The 26,403-nt window shown below is 44.2% G+C and overlaps 3 protein-coding genes across 3 annotated transcripts in view; 1 reads left to right on the forward strand and 2 right to left on the reverse strand.

Moving 5' to 3' along the window:
• LOC137415568 (uncharacterized) overlaps positions 1 to 362 on the reverse strand; it is an 88,521-nt gene extending 88,159 nt beyond the window's left edge. The window contains exon 1 of the mRNA XM_068101166.2: positions 220 to 362. The gene's annotated coding sequence lies outside the window, so the exon portion shown is untranslated. The remainder of the gene's footprint in view (positions 1 to 219) is intronic.
• A 463-nt stretch (positions 363 to 825) lies between these two features.
• LOC137418284 (uncharacterized) lies at positions 826 to 5,781 on the reverse strand. Its single transcript, XM_068104301.2, has 3 exons — positions 5,031 to 5,781; positions 4,584 to 4,759; positions 826 to 3,031 (listed from the first exon to the last, which is right to left on the reverse strand). The coding sequence occupies exons 1-3, from the start codon at positions 5,593 to 5,595 to the stop codon at positions 2,579 to 2,581; spliced, it is 1,194 nt and encodes a 397-aa protein (XP_067960402.2). The 5' UTR covers positions 5,596 to 5,781; the 3' UTR covers positions 826 to 2,578.
• An 814-nt stretch (positions 5,782 to 6,595) lies between these two features.
• The window catches only part of LOC137415565 (uncharacterized), a 76,904-nt gene continuing 57,096 nt past the window's right edge, over positions 6,596 to 26,403 (forward strand). Inside the window, exon 1 of the mRNA XM_068101162.2 lies at positions 6,596 to 6,632. Within this exon, the coding sequence (XP_067957263.2) occupies positions 6,612 to 6,632 (21 nt within the window). The 5' untranslated portion in view covers positions 6,596 to 6,611. The remainder of the gene's footprint in view (positions 6,633 to 26,403) is intronic.

Raw genomic sequence — 26,403 nt, forward strand, 5'->3', positions numbered from 1 at the left:
GCAATTTTTATGCCGCCGCCACATTACAGTGCGAAAATAAAAACGATAATAAATTGTTCTTCTTCGCTTTTGTTGTAAATGCCGTTTTGAGTCAGGACACTCTATATACGCCACTCAGCACGGATAATCACCGGCAGAAGCAAACAAGTAGAGGAGACTTTTAAGACTTTATCATGTTTAATCCGTTTATTTTAATAAAATGAGAATCTCCGAACAAACCTCTTCAAATGAGATGAGATCTGATGATATCAACCTTCGTCACAGGAACAGGTACAGTACGAATTTTTTTTCAAGATCACCCAGGAGTTCATCTTAAAGGAATACTTCCTGTTTTCGCACATAGTTCGTCTTCCGCTTTGTAAGAAGATTGTTTGTGACGTCAGCAATTTTTATGCCGCCGCCACATTACAGTGCGAAAATAAAAGCGATAATAAATTCTTCTTCTTCGCTTTTGTTTCAAATGCCGTTTTCAGATCCAGGACACTCTATATACGCCACTCAGCACGTCTAATCACCGGCAGAAACAAACAAGTACTAGTAGGGGAGACTTTATATTGTTTAACCCGTTTATTTTATATACTGAAAAAACCGATTTGCAGAGTCAAGGTGCTTTTAGCTTTGTCGGCTCAGTGTATCCGGTACACCTGATCAGAATCCAGATGATCCCTGTTGTATCCTGGAGAAGCACATATTCTGAGTATTCCATTATGATTAAATTATTCCAGTCTTCTTGTCAAAATACTTCTCATCGTATGTGTATCGCATATATATGACAATAAATTCATTATTATTGTTGAGTTGAGGAAATATGCACACGACGCAGGCTTGGGGAAACCATCACCAAAGTGCTTTATTGTGCATGCGCACACCCCACCCCCTGGTGACGTTAATCTCCGAACATTCCAGTTTCCGACTTTCGGTCATCCTCCCTCCTTCCTATTGCCTCGGTCACAAATGGCCTGCGGCGTGTTGGCGGCGGCCGTAAGTCCCCAAAATTGCCATAACCGTGCGGTGGCCGCATGGTAGATACGGTAGCCGTGAGGCTATCTCAAGGTTTTTTGCTCGTCGCAGGGGCTTACGATTTTTAAAATTTGACATTAAACTTTTTTTCCGAAATCGCTAGGCCGTAGGCCGCAACCCCACCGCATGTAGTATCGCAAGGTCTTGCGGCCTCCGTGAAATGGCCGTACGATGTTCTAAATATCGTACGGCGGCCGTGCAGTGACTTTAGTGCTGCCGTACGATGGCCGAACAGCAACCGTGACAACCGCAACAACCGTGCGGGCGCCTTGCGGTCGCCGTGAGGGCGCCTCGCGGTTCGCCTCGCGGTCTCCTCACGCATTTTGATTTCATGACTTTTACGATTGCCGTGCGGACCCCGTAACATTTGTGAACACTGCTGCCGCAGCCCGCAAAGCCATACGATTTGTAAAAATCCCATCTACAAACCGCAGACCGGAGAACCGTGCGGCGGCAGCATCATATGTGACTAAAGCCCCTGTCACACATAGGCGGATTTGTCGGCGACTACTGGCGACTGAAAAAATCGCCACCACCCGCCGACAATCGTAATGAAACCGTAATGGACGGTCTTCTGTAGTCGTGGTTATCCTCTCCAGGTCTGCTGCAGTCGGCAAGAGCCGCAAAGGGGCCAAATATATTTTTTAATGTTTAAAAACGGCGCGCTCAGTCGTCCTCCAAAAAAATCCGCCATGCTGTCGTGATGGAACCGCCATGCTGTCGTCGGTATCCGTAATAAGACCGTAAAGCGGCCGCAACCCAGTCGCGCATAGTCTTCCGCAATCGCCCCAGCATCGCCCCACCAGCTAGCACGGCAGAGATGCGAATGCCATACGGCCTTCCTGCGGCATCTTCCCGACTACGGGCCGACACTGTTGCGGCTGCATATCGACTACAGAAGAACTGTCACGTCTCCCCTGCGGCTATGGGAGACTGACGACGACAGCAGTAGGACTAGTGGCAGCCGAGTTACGGCCATTGGTGACAGAGATATGACTGCCTGGCGACTGCATTACGACATACCACGATTTTCTGGCCAGGTATAAATAGGGGTGGACATTTCAGCTCACTGCAGTATGTTCTATGGTCAAGGTCTACCAAGGGTCTCTCTACCAACATCTATCATGGATGATGAACATAGGATGAAGCTGGTCCTTCTGAATGACTTGGCAGCACTGGACCAAGATATTGCTGCGAATGACCTACTGCTGGCTCACGCTGAGGAGCAGCATCACGAAAGAGGACAACGGAGGGAGAGAAGACATTGGGTCAGGCCATGGCTCCTGCGACGACCAGCTCTAGGGCAGTATGAGCAGCTCATGGTAGAGCTCAGGGGTGAAGACGTGCAGGGCTACTGGCTACTGGAGCACCAAAGGTGGGAGTGGTGCTGTCCCAAACAAGCTGTGACGTCAAAGGTGTAGCAGGGTAGATCGCGGTGATCGCTGGTGGGGGTAGAGGTGCCATCATGGTCTGCTGTGGTGGGACAACACATCTGTGGCATCTGCTGTGGTGTGACTGGCATCTGTGCTGGCATCTGCTGCTGCACCATCACCTGTGGCTAATGATGAAGGCGCTGCGAGGCATCACTGTACCTGATCATCAAGTTAATACTGTCCCTCATGAAGTCGCTCCAGATGCTCTCGTGGATCGATGGCAGCAGAGTAGTGATCCACCGACCCCAGGCAACACGTGGACATGTCGGGATGGCGGCCTCCTGCAGATGGGCCCAGATCTCCTGCTGCAACTCGGCTGATGTGCGAGCCCTCTCCTCCAGTCTAGTCACAGTGGAGTCATCACTGTGACGCTTCCTCTTCTTGGTAGCAGGGGCCTGGGGGGTAGTCTGGGGCTGCGATGACTGGAGTGGAGTGCTAGCCCGAGACAAGGGATCCTCGACAATCGTCTCCAAGATGTCGTCGTCAGCAAGAGGAGCAGACACCGGAGCAGCAGGCACAGGCACAGCATATGGGACCTCAGGTGGTGGGAGCTGCGACGCAGCAATCTTCCTCTTCAACTGCAATATAATGAAGAAAAACATATTAATATAAAACATACGACACATATAAACATATTGTTGCGGAGATGAGGACTGTATTTTTTTTATTGTGTGCTGTATTATTATTATTATTGTTTATTCTGCGCCCCCCTACCTCCGGAGCTGTGTAAAGGTGAAAGGGCATCCCATAATTAGTCCACAAGCATACACGTCAGCCAAGTAATAGAATACCCCTGTTGATAGTTATCTCTTATTCTGTGTTCTAGGGTAAGGCTGTGTCTCCCATTAATTGAAGTACTCCATTGCACCAGTGAAAGAGAATAGATCCCCTTTCATTCCCATCCCCAAAAACCTCCATTTCCTATCACATCCCCTTTCGTCATTGCCGAGCCTCGATTGCCAATATTACATCCCCTCTCGTCATTGCTGAGCCCTCGATTCCCAATCACCTCCCCTCCAATAACCGCCATTGACCACGAGGCAGGGTCGGAGAAGAAGGGCGTGACTCCACCTCGTCATAGAGGGGAGGAGGGGCGTACCCGCCCGTCGTCATCGAGGGCGGAGCCCGAGGGTCGCGCGACCAACCAGGGCCGAGGTGAGCACCCCGATGGGCATGTCCAAAACGCCGGCGGCTGAATCGCTGGAGGCGCTATAAAAGGCGCAAACGGAAGTGAGTAGTGAGTTGGTCTGAGTTGGTTGAGAGTCGGTCGTCAAGTGGAGAGTGGTGAAGAGTCAGTCAGTAGAGGTGGTGGTCAAGTGGTTGCGTTGGTTGCGGTGAGGAGTCGGTGGAAAAGAGTGAGGGACCAAGAAAGAGTTGAGGGTGTGGACCAACGAGTCAGACAAGTCCTGGAAACGCAGCGGAGGCCGCAGCAGCAAGAACACCCAACAGCCAAAGGGGGCCTGAACGGCGGTTTGGAGCAGGGCCGAAAAGGAACGGCGGCTGCTAAACGCGCCGGTTGAGCTGCAGGACCCCCTTGGACCTTTCCTCTCCCTCCAGCCATCCACCTCCTGCCTTTCCACCCTTCTTGTGTACGTGAGTTTGTTTTGTTTGTTCTGTCCCTGGGTATTTAATTAAGTCTGTAGGTAAGCTAAAATTTGCACTGTGTCACCTGCGTCTTATGTGTTGTAAATAAACCTTGATTGCTCCTTTTTGCTTGTGTAAATAATAAATCCAATTACTCTTCTGTCCGTCTATTCGTTTTATTCCTTTTCCTCTTTGCATTCGTCGTTTTAGTCTTTTCCCCTCATTGAGCAGCTGCGGTGCGATCCGGCCAAAGTCCTGGGTGAATCGGGTGAGTCAGGGATCCTGTAACGGTCGCGGCAATACCACCGCTCGGTAAATAACATCTTAATCCGCGATCAGTAACAATATAAATATTGTCATCCCTCTATTTCCATGAGACTTCCACATTGCTAAACGTGTGTTGTTGGCGATCATCAGTACTGTAGTTAGGCAAAAAATGTACTGCACTGTACTGACAGACATACACAGTACTGTACTGTACTGAGAAACGTACTAACGCACTGTACTGTGTAGAGAAGAGGAATAATTTTAAATAAAATTACTTACAGTAGCACCAGCCTTCTTACTTTGCCGCACCACATGCTTCCCCAGGAACGCAAACCTCTCCAGAGTCCACTTCTCGCGGTCGGTGTGGACCTTGGCACCCTCGCCGGACCTGCCCTGTGTCGACAGCTTACTAAACTTGGTACGCTGGGACTTGAGCCACTGTTTGAGATCATCCACTGAAAGAGAAGAAAACAAATTGCATCCTGTTAGTAAAGAATAAAAGTGTGTAATTGATGAAGAACAATGCACTGGACTGTACTGTTCAAAGGCAAAATGTTGGCATTTACATAAGTAGCTGTCGTCGTCTTCAATGTGAATGTAGTATTTCAAACAGAATGGAAGCAATGTTGAGTCATTGTTGAGAATTGATTAATGATTGGAAAATTAAATACTTACCAACATCTACTTACCCTGTATTGGAATAAATAAGCATAAAAATGGACTTACCACTTCGACCGATCTCGCTGGCCTTCGCCACCCACAAGGCCTGCTTCTTGGCCTTCTCCCTGAAGGACTTCATTGACTTGTCATAGAACAAGGGGTTCTGTGACAACCACTCCACCATGTCATACTCCTGTTCCTCTGTCAGGATGACAGTATCCTTGGCGGGCTTCTTCGCCACCTCGGTCACGGGGGCCACCTCTTCAACGTCCTGGATGTCTGCCGCCTTTGACCCAGAGGCCTCAGCAGCTATGGCCTCTGGGTCAAAGACGACCTCTTTTGGTGCTACAGCTGGCAGATCTGGTACGGTGTCCTCATCCCTCTGTGGAGCCTTGGCAGGCCTCCCCAACTTTCTACGTTTAGCAGGCATGATGACTACAGCTTCAAATACACAAAACTGTACCCTGTCTACGAGCAAAGAGCGTTGTGTGAATCGTCTCCAATCGCCGGCGGTCTTATTGCAGCCTTGGGGACGTCGGAGTAAACCGCCATCCGGGCCCAATGCAGTCGCCGCGATCCGCCATCGGTCGTAATCTAGCCGCCAGACTGTCGCTACGCTGCCGTCGTGCATCCGCAATGCAGTCGTCGTCGATCTTCAACAGTCGCCATCCCACTCGGGGCGTCGTCGCAATGCAGTCGCAATGTGGCCGCCTGCAGTCGCCATACTGCCGCCTGACCATATTTGACCGCCCGAAATCGCCAGTAGTCGCCGAAAAATCTTGATCGCCGGCAGTCGCCAAAATATCCGCCTATGTGTGACCGGGGCCTAAGGCATATACAGGAATCCGTAAAAATTGTCCACTCTTAAAATTCCAGCCGTACAAATACAAATGGAATTTCTTTACGTCGGACACAATTATCAACTCGTCCTAAATATGCGCAAAATTTTTCTCAGCAGCGCTGAGGGTTCTGGAGGCTTATGCTTTCGGTCTTTCAGATCGATCTTTCAATTTGTGACGAAATACCGCCCCGAACACCTGGGAACCATTGTATCCACTGATCGGCCGGACGTGGATTGGTACCGAAAGCTAAATCGAATAAACTTCTTCGTCTTCTCACTTACCCATCTCATCCCCCTAGTTTCGTCATAATCCGTCCACAACTCTTTGACATATCGTGCTGTGTATTATCATAATATATTATGAAGAATCACTTCAAATGATCGTTTGATCCTATGAAATTAATATAATCGGACATTCAGCAGTTCATTTGTCGAGACTTTTCAGCCATTTCTCGAGGTAAAAATAAACCTTGTGACGTGTTATACCTTTTTCTGCTTATATTTTGTTCTTTATTGTTTTTCTCAATGATGTTGATGTATCGAGCTGAATGTATTCGCGCTTTTCTTCAGTTTGGCTCAAATTCTCCCTTTCGCATATTACGCGTCGATTTCAGTTTTGCAAATACCGCTAAACACGGAGGAGTAAAATAATTGTCAACATTCTTCGTTTTGATATATGTACTTATATATATTTGAGAAACGACATAAAATCGCAAGCTCTGTGGTGACACAATGACGCATGCGCGTTCCGTCGCGCGCTCCCATTGGCTGCTGCTTTGTGGTCGGATAAAGAAGGCGGGGCGACAATGGCGAGGCGGCGCGAGACGGTGCGTTGGTCCCGTTACTTTCCTTTCTTCACTTGAATGTCTTCAAACACGAACTCCTCTGTTTCAACATTAATCTTTGGATGTCACCACACCGATCGCCTGATTTATGCCTGTTATTATTGCTTTTGGGACTTTGATTAATAGTTTGTGTTTTATTTGTTTTAAACTTCATGTTCATTGGGAATAGAACTCCCTTGTACTTGTAGTTGTAATCATTAATTGTCCCACATTTTCATTATTCTCCCTTCACGATTTCCTGAATTTTCACGCTTTCTCTACGATATTTAAAACCTGTCACACATTCTTACTTCACCCTCATAATTCATATATATAAATGCTTTTATGTTTTGTTACATCCGGTGGACGGAGGTATGTTTTCATTTCACCCTCTGTGTGTCTCTCTGTAACTGACTGTGTACCTGTGTATCTGTATGTGTGTCTGTATCTGTATGTCTGTATCTGTCTGTGTGTCTGTGTGTGTCTGATATTTCCGAAAGTTGTGGACGGATGATGCCAAAACTCGGTGGATGAGTTGGTTAGGCAACAAGGACAAGCTGATTCGATTTTGTTTCAGGTCCGAATCCAGATCAGGCCCATCAGTGGGTACAAAATGTAAACTTCAGCCTGGTGGATAGTAAGGCACCCAGACACTCAGTCATTTCAAGTTCATGAAAAAGTTTACTGTTCAGTATCACTTTGAAGGTTTGGGTATATAGAACAATTTTGGTCCGAGTGGCTATTGATTGCCCCATGGGAGCAATGGGAGGCATGGGGGTACCCAACCACACATAGGTTAAATCGTGAAACGATTGTTACGTTTATAGGGGTGGGGTAGATAAAAGAATACCATAGGAGAGGTAGAACTGTATAGGAAATAGCATGGATCGCATGACCTGTCGGATAATTTCTATGTACTAGCAACAGTACCCGCCCCATGGGCGGGGCTTCAATTAGAAAGCACAAATGAAAAGGCAAAATATCAGAAATTGAAGGCTTTTTTTTTATTTTAAACGATTCATATAACCATCCGTTGAATCATATCACATGCAAATCATCAAAATCTAAACAGTACATGGCGCCCATTTTGAAAAAAGATTGAATTCTGCAAAACGGAAGCGGCCGCTACACGTCTTTCTCAGTCGCACGTTCATGTGTGAAGAGTGCGCGCCGAATCTGTAACACGGAAGCGGCCGCTACACCTGTTTCTCAGTCGCTTTACACACGCTGCCGTGTTACTTCGGAGCCGCACGTTTATATAGGAAGAGTTCGTCAGGAGTCGATCTACTCTCTCCTGGTACGTAGAATAAACAGTATTTGTAGAATTTCAACAAAAGCCACATCACTGTTCATATCGGTAAATATTATTCCATCGTGTTTGGAAAATTGGAAAACTTGGAAAAATTGGTAAAACAATATAGCCTATTTTACTCCCAGGGTTCCCAGGAATACCCACCCAAAATATCATGCGATCGGTTGAGCGAATTTTGCGGTACCGTCGAACGGACGGACGGACGGACATTTGGTGAATTATAGTAAGATTAAGTAGAGAGAATGTAGCTTATGGTTGTTTAATTGTGCATCATACGAGGGGTGATGGCAAGCTAATTAGCTATAGGGTTCAAGGCTAGTTTTCCCCAGTGCTTGCCTTCCCTCTGTAATTTTTCCCTAACGGATTTGCTGACGACTCTTAAATTATAACAACTGCCTGCAAAAAGCCAGGCAGGAGTCGACTGAACTGGACCCGCCACAATGTACCTAATAAGGCAAAGGCCCCGCCCAGAAGAGGCAGGGCATCAGTGCGCAGAGAGGAAGGCCGGCAGGCCAAGCCCCCAGGGACGCGATTGGCTCAGGGGAGTGAGGAAGAGGAGTGCGCGTCTTCTGCTTGCAGAAGAAGGTTTGGCCATGTTTGGCCCGTGTGCTTGAAAAGAAGCTCGCATCTTCGGTATGCTTACACTGAGAGAGGGGTTTTGTTGTTCCGGCGTGAGGAGATTTTTGTGACTGCTCGGCTTGTGGTGGGCTGAAGGCCGCGCTGTTCGTCGCAAGGACAAAGAGGTGGAGCGAAAGAAGGCCGTCTTCACCACTCGCCCTACGACTCTGGGCGCCTTCGACGCGTGGGCTTTCATAGTCTGTCGTCATCTTGTGCGCTCAGGCGCGGGAGTTCTAAACCTCGCCATCATCACCACTCTCTCTAAAAAGGGCCATTTGAGACAAATATATAAGTGCCGGCACAAAAAGGGAACATTTTATTACTTGCAAAATCGAAGATTTTTCAAGTATATTGGTCGGTTCCGTTTGTGGTTCTGTCTGTTTGTCTGTCTGTTTGTCTGTTTGTCACCGGCCGACAGGTCACAATTCTAAACCGATCATCACGAAACTTCACCACGTTGTATAAGTCGTCCCAATTGAGAAACCTATTGATTTTGAGGTCAAAGGTCATCTGGAGGTCAAATTTCTAAAATCGCCATTTTAAATCCGATTGACTTGAAAATTGAATAGCATTTGTATATCAAGTCACTAAATTGGGAAACATACTATTTTTGAGGTCAAAAGGTCAAAGGTCAACTCAAGGTCAAATTTTAAAAATCATCAATTTTCATCTAAAAAGCCGTCAATTATCAACCGATTGACTTGAAAATTGAACAGCATTTGCATATCGAGTCACTAAATTGGGAAAGATACTATTTTTTAGGTGAAAAGGTCAAAGGTCAACTCAAGGTCAAACTTCCAAAATCACTTTTTATCTGAAAAAACGTCACTTTTCTTCCTATTGACCCGAGCTTTGATCAAGATTGTCAATTTTAATCTTGATGAAATGGACAATTTGCTGTATCAATGGAATTTTTTGCTTGTGGAGGGGGGGGGGGGGCGTATTTTGCAAGTATCGTGCTCCGCATGACGTCTTCTTGTTTTATTATCTTTCCCCTGTCGCGTTTTGTGAGTCAGCGCGTGAGTTACCTCAAAGTAGAAATTAGTTTTACCACAACAGTTATTTCTGTCCGCGCTTTATTTTGATTAAATCATTTGTGTAGAATTTTCTTGTTCTGTTTGCATGTTTTGTGGTTTCGGAATAAACCCGTGTGTTCCGTTCAGTTAAACATCTCCCATCTCTTCCTTCCCGTGCGCGCTAAAAATAACTGCCATTTTGGGGAGTTGCCTTGGGAGTTAAGGCTGGTTTGGCTATCCGTCCCCGTGTGATCCTAATCGCCAGGCAACGCGATACTATTCTAACTTTTGAACTGATCCGTATGAGGTATCCATGCATTTGGGATGAGGGGTAGTAATTTTTATATTAACAGCTCTGTATATTGCCCCCTAGAAGCTGCAATTTTGATGGTATAGGTGTCGCTGCATCTAATCGTTCTGTAATCAACCTCAACCTTTTGCAATATTCAGCCGCGAATGGATTAACTTCTTTGTGAGTACATCTGGCATTCTCTTGTTCTATAGTTCCGATATAATTTCCTTCCTTTAGGTATATTTTCAACCTTAATTGTTGCTGTTTGATCACCAGAATTCCACTTCCAGTTTGACGTGCCTTCAAGTTTGTCATAATGAGCCCTTTTATTGGGACATCTCGTATTTTAGGACATATTAGGACAAACTTTGGATCCCGACTCGTCCCTTATTTACCAACCGATTGCTCTGGAACCCAATACAGCCCTTATACTCGATGGTCCGCAGGATTGTCCAGTCTTAAATTTTTCGTTTTCGGATCAAGGGGCCTCCGAGGGGATCAGCTGGCCCCCAGGGGCGTTCCCCCAAATCAGCAGAGGTCTGAATTACAAGCTCAAGATGTGACCCTCAGCCAAATCGGGGCTATTTTGTTGCTGTTATTCCAGTTACAGTTCTTATTGATGTTCCTACACAGGTTCGCTCTTCTGCAGAATAAAGAATCTGTTAATCTACTTGGATAGTTCTCCTCACACCTCATGTACACCGTCAGGAAAAGGAAAATTCAGCACTTCAACCAACATGTGGAGCTGTATGGGCAAGTGTTGGTTGTTCATGATAGCCAAGGAGGACATCTGGAGGATATTTTCCAGCACGAATCTTCCCCATACCCCCTGCATTGTCATCTGAAGGGTTCATCAACTCTGTACTAAGTCAGATTTATTGGTAAGAATTAGAGAAGCCGGTGCAACTACCGACCTTTCTGGGGATGAGAAGCTGGTTGCACTGGACTTTTACTAGTCATTGTTATCAATGGTGGAGCATTGATCCACTCACTTCCTGGTACAAATGTCATGGGCAAGTCATGCGATGAATGTTTCAATGTTTGAATGTTTCAATTCTAAAATGTATTCAACAAGGTATTCTGCCGAAGGGTCCATGCAAGCATGAGGAAGCAGATACTCATGTCCTAGTACATCTCAATGCCCTCCAATATTTGTCGCTTGGGATGGTTCACACTGGGTTCACCCTCTTCCACATGTTCACCGTCTCAGACAGCACCAGCACCTCTTCATTCAAATTCAAAGGTAAACAATACTGCTGTAAGACGAAGGACGAAATTACATCCCTCATGGAAGAATTTGCGACTGTTGCTAGCACTCTGTTCCACTGTTCCAGCCATCACCAACGTTGAAAGACATAGTGATGCAATTTGCTGCAGGCTATTTTCCCGATTCTATCACCAACGGCTCCGAGTTGACCTCGTCTGAATTAGGATGTTTTGCCAGAGGACTAGAGATGTGGAGAGATCCACCTCCCCCCACCCGCACACGTGACGCGTTTGGCCAACATCTCAAAAAGAGTGTCTTTCAAGTGAGCATCTCGACTACAGCCCATGAGCCATTGATGCCTTTTGAGAAACCCAGGAATCTCGATGTGAAGGACCCTCGCCCAAAAGCCTGTTCATCGTGCAAGTGCAAGAAGGCTAACTTGAAATGCACACATCTCTACAAGTGCTCCTCTTCTTCTTTAATGCCGCCATTATCCCACCTTTCTTGTGGGGTCGGCCTGGTGAAGCTTGGCTTGAGTTTTCACAAACCGACTGGCCTGACCTTGCGTTTGATTAGTTAGGGCAGGAATTTGGAATTTGGCCATGGTCTACTCTTCAATAGCTCACCTACTCTTCGCGAAGGACACCATGGGATCTTTAACGTCCACCAACGAATTTTGACAGACGGGATAACCAGTTTAACGTCCACCCGAGGGACACGGCACACACATTGATGAATCGCTCTGCCTGTGAAACACTGGGATGACAGTTTATAGCTAGGTCAGGATTTGAACCCAGGCTAGACTGCTAAGAGGTGAGTGTGCGTAACTTGGCTATCCTGCCAGATCTATCTGAGCAAGAGTAAATGTGCTAAATAGGTGATTTCTAACAAGGCCTTTGCTAGGAGGTATAAAACACATGGCCTTTGCTAGGACCTCCACGTAAGAAGTCGGTATTTCAAAAACGTGGATCTGGGGTGAATTAACGGGGGTAGAAAAGATCAAGATTTTGGATGGGGGAAGATAAGAGATGGTGGAGAACAGCTGTTTTATCGACCTGGGGGGAGGAGTGGGATTGAAGAGAGTGAGGAAGTTTGTTCCAGAGGCAGGAGAAAAGAGGAATGAAAGAGTGAAGGTGAATAGAGAGTCTTGATTTTGGCAGTTTAACCATAAGAGGGTTGCAGGCAGATCTTGTGCGACCTGTCGGAATATTTGGGGGACAGAGCACAGAGAGAGCTGGAGGAGCAAGGCCGGAGATGAGTCAGTCGAAGACAGCAAAACCATCAACCTGCCTGCGGTCAGTGAGTGAAAGGCCCTCGGAGTTGGCTTCATCGCTGGAGATTCCAATGATTCTGAAAGCTTTGGTTTCAACAGCGTGAAGCCGAGCTAGGTAAGAGGCAGGCCCAGAGGGGAGAACATTACTCCATCAAGCTGTGGATGAAAGCCTTGTATGGGGTGAGGAGCTCAGGTGTGCCAAGGAAGGACTTTGCACGACGGAGGATGCCCAGTCGGTGACTGGCTTCGGAGGCCAACTTGGAAATGTGGTTTTCCCAGGAAAGATCATGGCAGATATTGAGAACCAAAAGCTTTAGTGAAAGAACTTCTTGGAGAGGATTGTTGAGAAAGTGGATGGGAGGGTTATCCAGTCAGTCTTTTCAGAAAGACGTAGTAAGAGTGTGAGATTTGTCAGGATTGAAAGACATGTTCCACTTGTTTGACCAGTCTGTGATTTTGTCCAGGTCTGCAGAGAGTGAGGAGGTTGCAGACTCCCTATCTGAGGGATGAGGTATGGAGCGGCAGAGAGTGGAGTCATCAGCAAAGGATTTTCCAGAGAGAGTCGGAGAGATCATTGATGAAGACTAGAAAAAGCACAGTGCCCAGCACACTACCTTGGGGAACTCCAGCCTGAACAGGAAGGGGAGATGAGAAAAAAAACATTCAGGGCCACACGTTGGCTACGACCAGAGAGGAAGTCCGCAAGCCATGCGTGGAGATTTCCATGGATACCTTCGGAGGAGAGTTTGGTGAGCAGAGCGGAGTGCCAGACCATATCGAAGGCACGTGATATGTCAAGCGAGCCAGCTCTGATTAGTTGACTATATTGCATGTTGATAACTCGTTAAATTTTGTATTCGTTCGTTCTATGTTTTGTGGTTGTCATAAATTTTGTCGCGATAAATTGTTTGTCTCTACTTGCTTATCTGATGGCTTTTGTACACACCTGGCAGATACCATGTCAATTCCCAAAAATGGAAAATCCAAGTTATATGAACTAGTATACTCATTGCCTGCGGGAGCGGCAGGAAGGATCTTTCCTCTCTGGGGTAGATAGATTACAGCAGATGTAGGTTTGGGCCATAAGGGCCTTAAGAACATTGGGGGTGTTTGCCAAGTTTCTCGTAGAGCGCTCAACAAGTGTTTTAAGCATTCGAGCGAGCACTCCATTCATAACTGTTGATGAGGAACGACTGGCTTGGCGAGCACTGGATAGCTGCTTAGTAACTAAACACACCCTGAGGTTCCTCCCTTTCAGTTTAGTATTAAACAGGAGAAACGACTGTTTCAAAATGTTATCAATAATATGATATTTTACTTCTGGTCGGTGTACTGCCACAACATAAGCTGTTTATACATGTTAACATGGCGTTTGTTCAAGGAGAAAACCCCTTAGGGAGACGGATATTATTAGTATTAATATTGTGTTGTAATAACATTAATATTATGCTGTTATATTTTGTGTTGTTGTTAATTTTGATATTGGAAGCTGCTTTGGAAAAACCCCACAAAAAAGCTCATCTTAACAAGGAGTTACACCTCAACACACAAACCCCTTGGTCCTAATACACCACGCTGTAATCATGGCAGGTCTGATTACACCACTACACTGTAGTAATGGCAGGTCTGATTACACCACACTGTAGTCCTGATAGGTCTGATTACACCACACTGTAGTCATGACAGGTCTGATTACACCACACTGTAGTCATGGCAGGTCTGATTACACCACTACACTGTAGTAATGGCAGGTCTGATTACACCACACTGTAGTCATGGCAGGTCTGATTACACCACACTGTAGTCCTGGCAGATCTGATTACACCACACTGTAGTCATGGCAGGACTGATTACACCACACTGTAGTCATGACAGGTCTGATTACACCACACTGTAGTCAAGGCAGGTCTGATTACACCACACTGTAGTAATGGCAGGTCTGATTACACCACACTGTAGTAATGGCAGGTCTGATTACACCAAACTGTAGTAATGGCAGGTCTAATTACACCACACTGTAGTCCTGGCAGGTCTGATTACACCAAACTGTGGTAATGGCAGGTCTGATTACACCAAACTGTAGTGATGGCAGGTCTGATGACACCACACTGTAGTGATGGCAGGTCTGATCACACCACACTGTAGTCGTGACAGGTCTGATTACACCACACTGTGGTCATGGCAAGTCTGATTACAACACACTGTAGTCATGACAGGTCTGATTACACCACACTGTAGTCATGGCAGGGCTGATTACACCACAATGTAGTCATGGCAGGGCTGATTACACCACACTGTAGTCCTGGTAGGTCTGATTACACCACACTGTAGTCCTGGCAGGTCTGATTACACCACACTGTAGTCATGGCAGGGCTGATTACACCACACTGTAGTCCTGGCAGGTCTGATAATACCACACTGTAGTAATGGCAGGTCTGATTACACCACACTGTAGTCATGGCAGGTCTGATTACACCACACTGTAGTCATGGCAGGGCTGATTACACCACACTGTAGTCCTGGTAGGTCTGATTACACCACACTGTAGTCCTGGCAGGTCTGATTACACCACACTGTAGTCATGGCAGGGCTGATTACACCACACTGTAGTCCTGGCAGGTCTGATAATACCACACTGTAGTAATGGCAGGTCTGATTGCACCACACTGTAGTCCTGGTAGGTCTGATTACACCACACTGTAGTCCTGGCAGGTCTGATTCCACCACACTGTAGTCCTGGCAGGTCTGATTACACCACACTGTAGTCATGGCAGGTCTGATTATACCACACTGCAGTCATGGCAGGTCTGATTACACCATACTGTAGTCCTGGCAGGTCTGATTCCACCACACTGTAGTCCTGGCAGGTCTGATTATACCACACTGAAGGAATGGCAGGTCTGATTGCACCACACTGTAGTCATGGCAGGGCTGATTACACCACACTGCAGTCATGGCAGGTCTGATTCCACCACACTTTAGTCCTGGCAGGTCTGATTGCACCACACTGCAGTCATGGCAGGTCTGATTACACCACACTGCAGTCATGGCAGGTCTGATTACACCACACTGTAGTAATGGCAGGTCTGATTACACCACACTGTAGTAATGGCAGGTCTGATTACACCACACTGTAGTGACGGCAGGTCTGATCACACCACACTGTAGTCATGACAGGTCTGATTACACCACACTGCAGTCATGGCAGGTCTGATTACACCACACTATAGTCATGGCAGGTCTGATTACACCACATTGCGGTCATGGCAGGTCTGATTACACCACACTGTAGTCATGGCAGGTCTGATTACACCACATGTCAGTCATGGCAGGTCTGATTACACCACATGTCAGTCATGGCAGGTCTGATTACACCACATTGCAGTCATGGCAGGGCTGATTACACCACACTGCAGTCATGGCAGGTCTGATTACACCACACTGTCGTCATGGCAGGGCTGATTACACCACACTGTCGTCATGGCAGGTCTGATTACACCACACTGTAGTCATGGCAGGTCTGATTAGACCACACTGTAGTAATGGCAGCACTGATTACACCACACTCTAGTAATGGCAGCACTGATTACACCACATTGCAGTCATGGCAGGGCTGATTACACCACACTCTAGTAATGGCAGCACTGATTACACCACACTCTAGTAATGGCAGCACTGATTACACCACACTGTAGTCATGGCAGGGCTGATTACACCACACTGTAGTCATGGCAGGTCTGATTAGACCACACTGTAAGCATGACATGTCTGATTACACCACACTGTAGTCATGGCAGGTCTGATTAGACCACACTGTAGTCATGGCAGGTCTGATTAGACCACACTGTAGTCATGGCAGGTCTGATTACACCACACATGTAATCAAGGCAGGTCTGGTTACACGAAACTACTCATGGCATGTTCCTGATTGCTCAGAAACTGCAGCACTGCCCGAGCTTCCAGTCCGATGAGCATGGCAAATTATTTCCAAGCGACGAACACGTGCTCCAATTAACACTTGAAGGACCAGGGGACACACATGTCCCTAAACTTTTAAGTTGTGTATATCCGATATTTCCCCTGCAATTTTAGATTAATTCAGGTTTATACATTTGTAAACATTGTAGCCAACTTTTGTCATTTCCATAATTTTAAATTTTTTTGTTGATAAGAAAAATTTGTATTTTTCGTCATGCGTATTCTTGAATTTCAATTCATATTCGTGATTATTAAAGGTAAGCTCATGATAAAATTGGACTTGTATGTGAAAATTATTTTCAAGATGCTTGTGGTCTTCAAAGGGATAAAGCAAAAGAGCGTCGTACAATGTCCAAAAGCTCCACAAAAATGAAATAGACAAACAGTCAGGCATCATCAACATGGTTCACTCAATAAAATGGTGTATCTAGGAGTGGGATCAACTGCATCCAGAAGCAGGAGTAATGGTATCCAGCAGCCAAGTGATCCAAGAGCATGATCGACGGTATCCAATCGGAGGTATCCAATAGCGGAGGACCGGAGGTATCCAATAGCCAAGACTTCCAGGAGAGTGATTGATGGTATGCAATAGTGAAATGATCCAGGAGAGTGATTGATGGTATGCAATAGTGAAATGATCCAGGAGAGTGATTGATGGTATGCAATAGTGAAATGATCCAGGAGAGTGATTGATGGTATGCAATAGTCAAATGATCCAGGAGAGTGATTGATGGTATGCAATAGTCAAATGATCCAGGAGAGTGATTGACGGTATGCAATAGTCAAATTATCCAGGAGAGTGATTTATGGTATGCAATAGTGAAATGATCCAGGAGAGTGATTTATGGTATGCAATAGTCAAATGATCCAGGAGAGTGATTGATGGTATGCAATAGTGAAATGATCCAGGAGAGTGATTGATGGTATGCAATAGTCAAATGATCCAGGAGAGTGATTGACGGTATGCAATAGTCAAATGATCCAGGAGACTGATTTATGGTATGCAATAGTCAAATGATCCAGGAGAGTGATTGACGGTATGCAATAGTCAAATGATCCTGGAGAGTGATTGACGGTATGCAATAGTCAAATGATCCAGGAGAGTGATTTATGGTATGCAATAGTGAAATGATCCAGGAAAGTGATTGACGGTATGCAATAGTCAAATTATCCAGGAGAATGATTGACGGTATGCAATAGTCAAATGATCCAGGAGAGTGATTGATGGTATGCAATAGTGAAATGATCCAGGAGAGTGATTGACGGTATGCAATAGTGAAATGATCCAGGAGAGTGATTGACGGTATGCAATAGTCAAATGATCCAGGAGAGTGATTGATGGTATGCAATAGTCAAATGATCCAGGAGAGTGATTGACGGTATGCAATAGTCAAATGATCCAGGAGAGTGATTGATGGTATGCAATAGTCAAATGATCCAGGAGAGTAATTGACGGTATGCAATAGTCAAATGATCCAGGAGAGTGATTGACGGTATGCAATAGTCAAATTATCCAGGAGAGTGATTGATGGTATGCAATAGTCAAATGATCCAGGAGAGTGATTGATGGTATGCAATAGTCAAATTATCCAGGAGAGTGATTGATGGTATGCAATAGTCAAATGATCCAGGAGAGTGATTTATGGTATCCAATAGTCAAATGATCCAGGAGAGTGATTGATGGTATGCAATAGTCAAATGATCCAGTAGAGTGATTGACGGTATGCAATAGTCAAATGATCCAGGAGACTGATTTATGGTATGCAATAGTCAAATGATCCAGGAGAGTGATTGACGGTATGCAATAGTCAAATGATCCTGGAGAGTGATTGACGGTATGCAATAGTCAAATGATCCAGGAGAGTGATTGATGGTATGCAATAGTGAAATGATCCAGGAGAGTGATTGATGGTATGCAATAGTGAAATGATCCAGGAGAGTGATTGATGGTATGCAATAGTCAAATGATCCAGGAGAGTGATTGATGGTATGCAATAGTCAAATGATCCAGGAGAGTGATTGACGGTATGCAATAGTCAAATTATCCAGGAGAGTGATTTATGGTATGCAATCGTGAAATGATCCAGGAGAGTGATTGACGGTATGCAATAGTCAAATGATCCAGGAGAGTGATTGATGGTATGCAATAGTGAAATGATCCAGGAGAGTGATTGATGGTATGCAATAGTCAAATGATCCAGGAGAGTGATTGACGGTATGCAATAGTCAAATTATCCAGGAGAGTGATTTATGGTATGCAATAGTCAAATGATCCAGGAGAGTGATTGATGGTATGCAATAGTCAAATTATCCAGGAGAGTGATTGATGGTATGCAATAGTCAAATGATCCAGGAGAGTGATTTATGGTATCCAATAGTGAAATGATCCAGTAGAGTGATTGACGGTATGCAATAGTCAAATGATCCAGGAGACTGATTTATGGTATGCAATAGTCAAATGATCCAGGAGAGTGATTGACGGTATGCAATAGTCAAATGATCCTGGAGAGTGATTGACGGTATGCAATAGTCAAATGATCCAGGAGAGTGATTGATGGTATGCAATAGTGAAATGATCCAGGAAAGTGATTGACGGTATGCAATAGTCAAATTATCCAGGAGAATGATTGACGGTATGCAATAGTCAAATGATCCAGGAGAGTGATTGATGGTATGCAATAGTCAAATGATCCAGGAGAGTGATTGACGGTATGCAATAGTCAAATTATCCAGGAGAGTGATTTATGGTATGCAAGAGTGAAATGATCCAGGAGAGTGATTGACGGTATGCAATAGTCAAATGATCCAGGAGAGTGATTGATGGTATGCAATAGTGAAATGATCCAGGAGAGTGATTGACGGTATGCAATAGTCAAATGATCCTGGAGAGTGATTGACGGTATGCAATAGTCAAATGATCCAGGAGAGTGATTTATGGTATGCAATAGTGAAATGATCCAGGAAAGTGATTGACGGTATGCAATAGTCAAATTATCCAGGAGAATGATTGACGGTATGCAATAGTCAAATGATCCAGGAGAGTGATTGATGGTATGCAATAGTCAAATGATCCAGGAGAGTGATTGACGGTATGCAATAGTCAAATTATCCAGGAGAGTGATTTATGGTATGCAATAGTGAAATGATCCAGGAGAGTGATTGACGGTATGCAATAGTCAAATGATCCAGGAGAGTGATTGATGGTATGCAATAGTGAAATGATCCAGGAGAGTGATTGATGGTATGCAATAGTCAAATGATCCAGGAGAGTGATTGACGGTATGCAATAGTCAAATTATCCAGGAGAGTGATTTATGGTATGCAATAGTCAAATGATCCAGGAGAGTGATTGATGGTATGCAATAGTCAAATTATCCAGGAGAGTGATTGATGGTATGCAATAGTCAAATGATCCAGGAGAGTGATTTATGGTATCCAATAGTGAAATGATCCAGTAGAGTGATTGACGGTATGCAATAGTCAAATGATCCAGGAGACTGATTTATGGTATGCAATAGTCAAATGATCCAGGAGAGTGATTGACGGTATGCAATAGTCAAATGATCCTGGAGAGTGATTGACGGTATGCAATAGTCAAATGATCCAGGAGAGTGATTGATGGTATGCAATAGTGAAATGATCCAGGAAAGTGATTGACGGTATGCAATAGTCAAATGATCCAGGAGAGTGATTGATGGTATGCAATAGTGAAATGATCCAGGAGAGTGATTGACGGTATGCAATAGTGAAATGATCCAGGAGAGTGATTGACGGTATGCAATAGTCAAATGATCCAGGAGAGTGATTGATGGTATGCAATAGTCAAATGATCCAGGAGAGTGATTGACGGTATGCAATAGTCAAATGATCCAGGAGAGTGATTGATGGTATGCAATAGTCAAATGATCCAGGAGAGTAATTGACGGTATGCAATAGTCAAATGATCCAGGAGAGTGATTGACGGTATGCAATAGTCAAATTATCCAGGAGAGTGATTTATGGTATGCAATAGTCAAATGATCCAGGAGAGTGATTGATGGTATGCAATAGTCAAATTATCCAGGAGAGTGATTGATGGTATGCAATAGTCAAATGATCCAGGAGAGTGATTTATGGTATCCAATAGTGAAATGATCCAGTAGAGTGATTGACGGTATGCAATAGTCAAATGATCCAGGAGACTGATTTATGGTATGCAATAGTCAAATGATCCAGGAGAGTGATTGACGGTATGCAATAGTCAAATGATCCTGGAGAGTGATTGACGGTATGCAATAGTCAAATGATCCAGGAGAGTGATTGATGGTATGCAATAGTGAAATGATCCAGGAGAGTGATTGATGGTATGCAATAGTGAAATGATCCAGGAGAGTGATTGATGGTATGCAATAGTGAAATGATCCAGGAGAGTGATTGATGGTATGCAATAGTCAAATGATCCAGGAGAGTGATTGATGGTATGCAATAGTCAAATGATCCAGGAGAGTGATTGACGGTATGCAATAGTCAAATTATCCAGGAGAGTGATTTATGGTATGCAATAGTGAAATGATCCAGGAGAGTGATTGACGGTATGCAATAGTCAAATGATCCAGGAGAGTGATTGATGGTATGCAATAGTGAAATGATCCAGGAGAGTGATTGATGGTATGCAATAGTCAAATGATCCAGGAGAGTGATTGACGGTATGCAATAGTCAAATTATCCAGGAGAGTGATTTATGGTATGCAATAGTCAAATGATCCAGGAGAGTGATTGATGGTATGCAATAGTCAAATTATCCAGGAGAGTGATTGATGGTATGCAATAGTCAAATGATCCAGGAGAGTGATTTATGGTATCCAATAGTGAAATGATCCAGTAGAGTGATTGACGGTATGCAATAGTCAAATGATCCAGGAGACTGATTTATGGTATGCAATAGTCAAATGATCCAGGAGAGTGATTGACGGTATGCAATAGTCAAATGATCCTGGAGAGTGATTGACGGTATGCAATAGTCAAATGATCCAGGAGAGTGATTGATGGTATGCAATAGTGAAATGATCCAGGAAAGTGATTGACGGTATGCAATAGTCAAATTATCCAGGAGAATGATTGACGGTATGCAATAGTCAAATGATCCAGGAGAGTGATTGATGGTATGCAATAGTGAAATGATCCAGGAGAGTGATTGACGGTATGCAATAGTGAAATGATCCAGGAGAGTGATTGACGGTATGCAATAGTCAAATGATCCAGGAGAGTGATTGATGGTATGCAATAGTCAAATGATCCAGGAGAGTGATTGACGGTATGCAATAGTCAAATGATCCAGGAGAGTGATTGATGGTATGCAATAGTCAAATGATCCAGGAGAGTAATTGACGGTATGCAATAGTCAAATGATCCAGGAGAGTGATTGACGGTATGCAATAGTCAAATTATCCAGGAGAGTGATTTATGGTATGCAATAGTCAAATGATCCAGGAGAGTGATTGATGGTATGCAATAGTCAAATTATCCAGGAGAGTGATTGATGGTATGCAATAGTCAAATGATCCAGGAGAGTGATTTATGGTATCCAATAGTGAAATGATCCAGTAGAGTGATTGACGGTATGCAATAGTCAAATGATCCAGGAGACTGATTTATGGTATGCAATAGTCAAATGATCCAGGAGAGTGATTGACGGTATGCAATAGTCAAATGATCCTGGAGAGTGATTGACGGTATGCAATAGTCAAATGATCCAGGAGAGTGATTGATGGTATGCAATAGTGAAATGATCCAGGAAAGTGATTGACGGTATGCAATAGTCAAATTATCCAGGAGAATGATTGACGGTATGCAATAGTCAAATGATCCAGGAGAGTGATTGATGGTATGCAATAGTGAAATGATCCAGGAGAGTGATTGACGGTATGCAATAGTGAAATGATCCAGGAGAGTGATTGACGGTATGCAATAGTCAAATGATCCAGGAGAGTGATTGATGGTATGCAATAGTCAAATGATCCAGGAGAGTCATTGACGGTATGCAATAGTCAAATGATCCAGGAGAGTGATTGATGGTATGCAATAGTCAAATGATCCAGGAGAGTAATTGACGGTATGCAATAGTCAAATGATCCAAGAGAGTGATTGACGGTATGCAATAGTGAAATGATCCAGGAGAGTGATTGACGGTATGCAATAGTTAAATGATCCAGGAGAGTGATTGACGGTATGCAATAGTGAAATGATCCAGGAGAGTAATTGACGGTATGCAATAGTCAAATGATCCAGGAGAGTGATTGACGGTATGCAATAGTGAAATGATCCAGGAGAGTGATTGACGGTATGCAATAGTCAAATGATCCAGGAGAGTGATTGACGGTATGCAATAATTAAATGATCCAGGAGAGTGATTGATGGTATGCAATAGTCAAATGATCCAGGAGAGTGATTGATGGTATGCAATAGTCAAATGATCCAGGAGAGTGATTGACGGTATGCAATAGTCAAATGATCCAGGAGAGTGATTGATGGTATGCAATAGTCAAATGATCCAGGAGAGTGATTTATGGTATCCAATAGTGAAATGATCCAGTCGAGTGATTGACGGTATGCAATAGTCAAATGATCCAGGAGACTGATTTATGGTATACAATAGTCAAATGATCCAGGAGAGTGATTGACGGTATGCAATAGTCAAATGATCCTGGAGAGTGATTGACGGTATGCAATAGTCAAATGATCCAGGAGAGTGATTGATGGTATGCAATAGTGAAATGATCCAGGAAAGTGATTGACGGTATGCAATAGTCAAATTATCCAGGAGAATGATTGACGGTATGCAATAGTCAAATGATCCAGGAAAGTGATTGACGGTATGCAATAGTCAAATTATCCAGGAGAATGATTGACGGTATGCAATAGTCAAATGATCCAGGAGAGTGATTGATGGTATGCAATAGTGAAATGATCCAGGAGAGTGATTGACGGTATGCAATAGTCAAATGATCCAGGAGAGTGATTGACGGTATGCAATAGTCAAATGATCCAGGAGAGTGATTGATGGTATGCAATAGTCAAATGATCCAGGAGAGTGATTGACGGTATGCAATAGTCAAATGATCCAGGAGAGTGATTGATGGTATGCAATAGTCAAATGATCCAGGAGAGTAATTGACGGTATGCAATAGTCAAATGATCCAGGAGAGTGATTGACGGTATCCAATAGTGAAATGATCCAGGAGAGTGATTGACGGTATGCAATAGTCAAATGATCCAGGAGAGTGATTGACGGTATGCAATAGTCAAATGATCCAGGACAGTGATTGATGGTATGCAATAGTCAAATGATCCAGGAGAGTGATTGATGGTATGCAATAGTGAAATGATCCAGGAGAGTGATTGACGGTATGCAATAGTCAAATGATCCAGGAGAGTGATTGACGGTATGCAAAAGTCAAATGATCCAGGACAGTGATTGACGGTATGCAATAGTCAAATGATCCAGGACAGTGATTGACGGTATACAATAGTCAAATGATCCAGGAGAGTGATTGACGGTATGCAATAGTCAAATGATCCAGAAGAGTGATTGACGGTATGCAATAGTCAAATGATCCAGGAGAGTGATTGATGGTATGCATTAGTCAAATGATCGAGGAGAGTGATTGATCGTATCCAATAGTCAAATGATCCAGGAGAGTGATTGATGGTATGCAATAGTCAAATGATCCAGGAGAGTGATTGATGGTATGCAATAGTCAAATGATCCAGGTGAGTGATTGATGGTATGCAATAGCCAAGTCTTCCATGAGCATGATCGACGGTATCCAATAATCAAGTCTTCCAGGAGCATGATCGACGCTATCCACGAGCCAAGTGTTCCAGGAGCATGATCGACGGTATCCAATAGTCAAATGATCCAGGAGAGTGATTGATGGTATGCAATAGCCAAGTGATCCAGGAGCATGATCGACGGTATCCAATAATCAAGTGATCCAGGATCATGATCGACGTGGATTGATGGTATCCAATAGCCAAGTCTTCCAGGAGCATGATCAACGGTATCCAATAATCAAGTGATCCAGGAGCATGATCGACGTGGATTGATGGTATCCAATAGCCAAGTCTTCCAGGAGCATGATCGACGGTATCCAATAATCAAGTGATCCAGGATCATGATCGACGTGGATTGATGGTATCCAATAGCCAAGTCTTCGAGGAGCATGATCGACGGTATCCAATAATCAAGTGATCCAGGAGCATGATCGACGTGGATTGATGGTATCCAATAGCCAAGTCTTCCAGGAGCATGATCGACGGTATCCAATAATCAAGTGATCCAGGAGCATGATCGACGTGGATTGACGGTATGCAATAGTGAAATGATCCAGGGGAGTGATTGATGGTATGCAATAGTCAAATGATCCAGGAGAGTGATTGATGGTATGCAATAGTCAAATGATCCAGGAGAGTGATTGACGGTATGCAATAGTCAAATGATCCAGGAGAGTGATTGATGGTATGCAATAGTCAAATGATCCAGGAGAGTGATTGATGGTATGCAATAGTCAAATGATCCAGGAGAGTGATTGATGGTATGCAATAGTCAAATGATCCAGGAGAGTGATTGATGGTATGCAATAGTCAAATGATCCAGGAGAGTGATTGATGGTATGCAATAGTCAAATGATCCAGGAGAGTGATTGATGGTATGCAATAGTCAAATGATCCAGGAGAGTGATTGATTGTATGCAATAGTCAAATGATCCAGGAGAGTGATTGATGGTATGCAATAGTCAAATGATCCAGGAGAGTGATTGATGGTATGCAATAGTCAAATGATCCAGGAGAGTGATTGATGGTATGCAATAGTGAAATGATCCAGGAGAGTGATTGATGGTATGCAATAGTGAAATGATCCAGGAGAGTGATTGATTGTATGCAATCGTCAAATGATCCAGGAGAGTGATTGATGGTATGCAATCGTCAAATGATCCAGGAGAGTGATTGATTGTATGCAATAGTCAAATGATCCAGGAGAGTGATTGATGGTATGCAATAGTCAAATGATCCAGGAGAGTGATTGATTGTATGCAATAGTCAAATGATCCAGGAGAGTGATTGATGGTATGCAATAGTCAAATGATCCAGGAGAGTGATTGATGGTATGCAATAGTCAAATGATCCAGGAGAGTGATTGATGGTATGCAATAGTGAAATGATCCAGGAGAGTGATTGACGGTATGCAATAGTCAAATGATCCAGGAGAGTGATTGATGGTATGCAATAGTCAAATGATCCAGGAGAGTGATTGATGGTATGCAATAGTCAAATGATCCAGGAGAGTGATTGATGGTATGCAATAGTCAAATGATCCAGGAGAGTGATTGATGGTATGCAATAGTCAAATGATCCAGGAGAGTGATTGATTGTATGCAATAGTCAAATGATCCAGGAGAGTGATTGATGGTATGCAATAGTCAAATGATCCAGGAGAGTGATTGATGGTATGCAATAGTGAAATGATCCAGGAGAGTGATTGATGGTATGCAATAGCCAAGTCTTCCAGGAGCATGATCGACGGTATCCAATAATCAAGTGATCCAGGAGCATGATCGACGTGGATTGATGGTATGCAATAGCCAAGTCTTCCAGGAGCATGATCGACGGTATCCAATAATCAAGTGATCCAGGAGCATGATCGACGTGGATTGATGGTATCCAATAGCCAAGTCTTCCAGGAGCATGATCGACGGTATCCAATAATCAAGTGATCCAGGAGCATGATCGACGTGGATTGATGGTATCCAATAGCCAAGTCTTCCAGGAGCATGATCGACGGTATCCAATAATCAAGTGATCCAGGAGCATGATCGACGTGGATTGATGGTTGACCAAATTGAACAAAGAGAATGCAGTAAAGAAAGATGAGATGAGATGAACACTAGAATAGCGTGAATGGACTGTTCACCTGAGAAAAAACATCTACTATAAATAATGGAGACATTTCTAGCCCATGACATGTCCATGATGATTAGTCCGTTGCCTACATTGACAAGCGCATTATGTCTGGCTGTCCAAATGGAAATGCAGGCACATA

This window comes from Myxine glutinosa, chromosome 6 (genome assembly GCF_964187855.1).
Source record: "Myxine glutinosa chromosome 6, kmMyxGlut1.1, whole genome shotgun sequence".
In the NCBI taxonomy this organism is placed as follows: Eukaryota; Metazoa; Chordata; class Myxini; order Myxiniformes; family Myxinidae; genus Myxine; species Myxine glutinosa.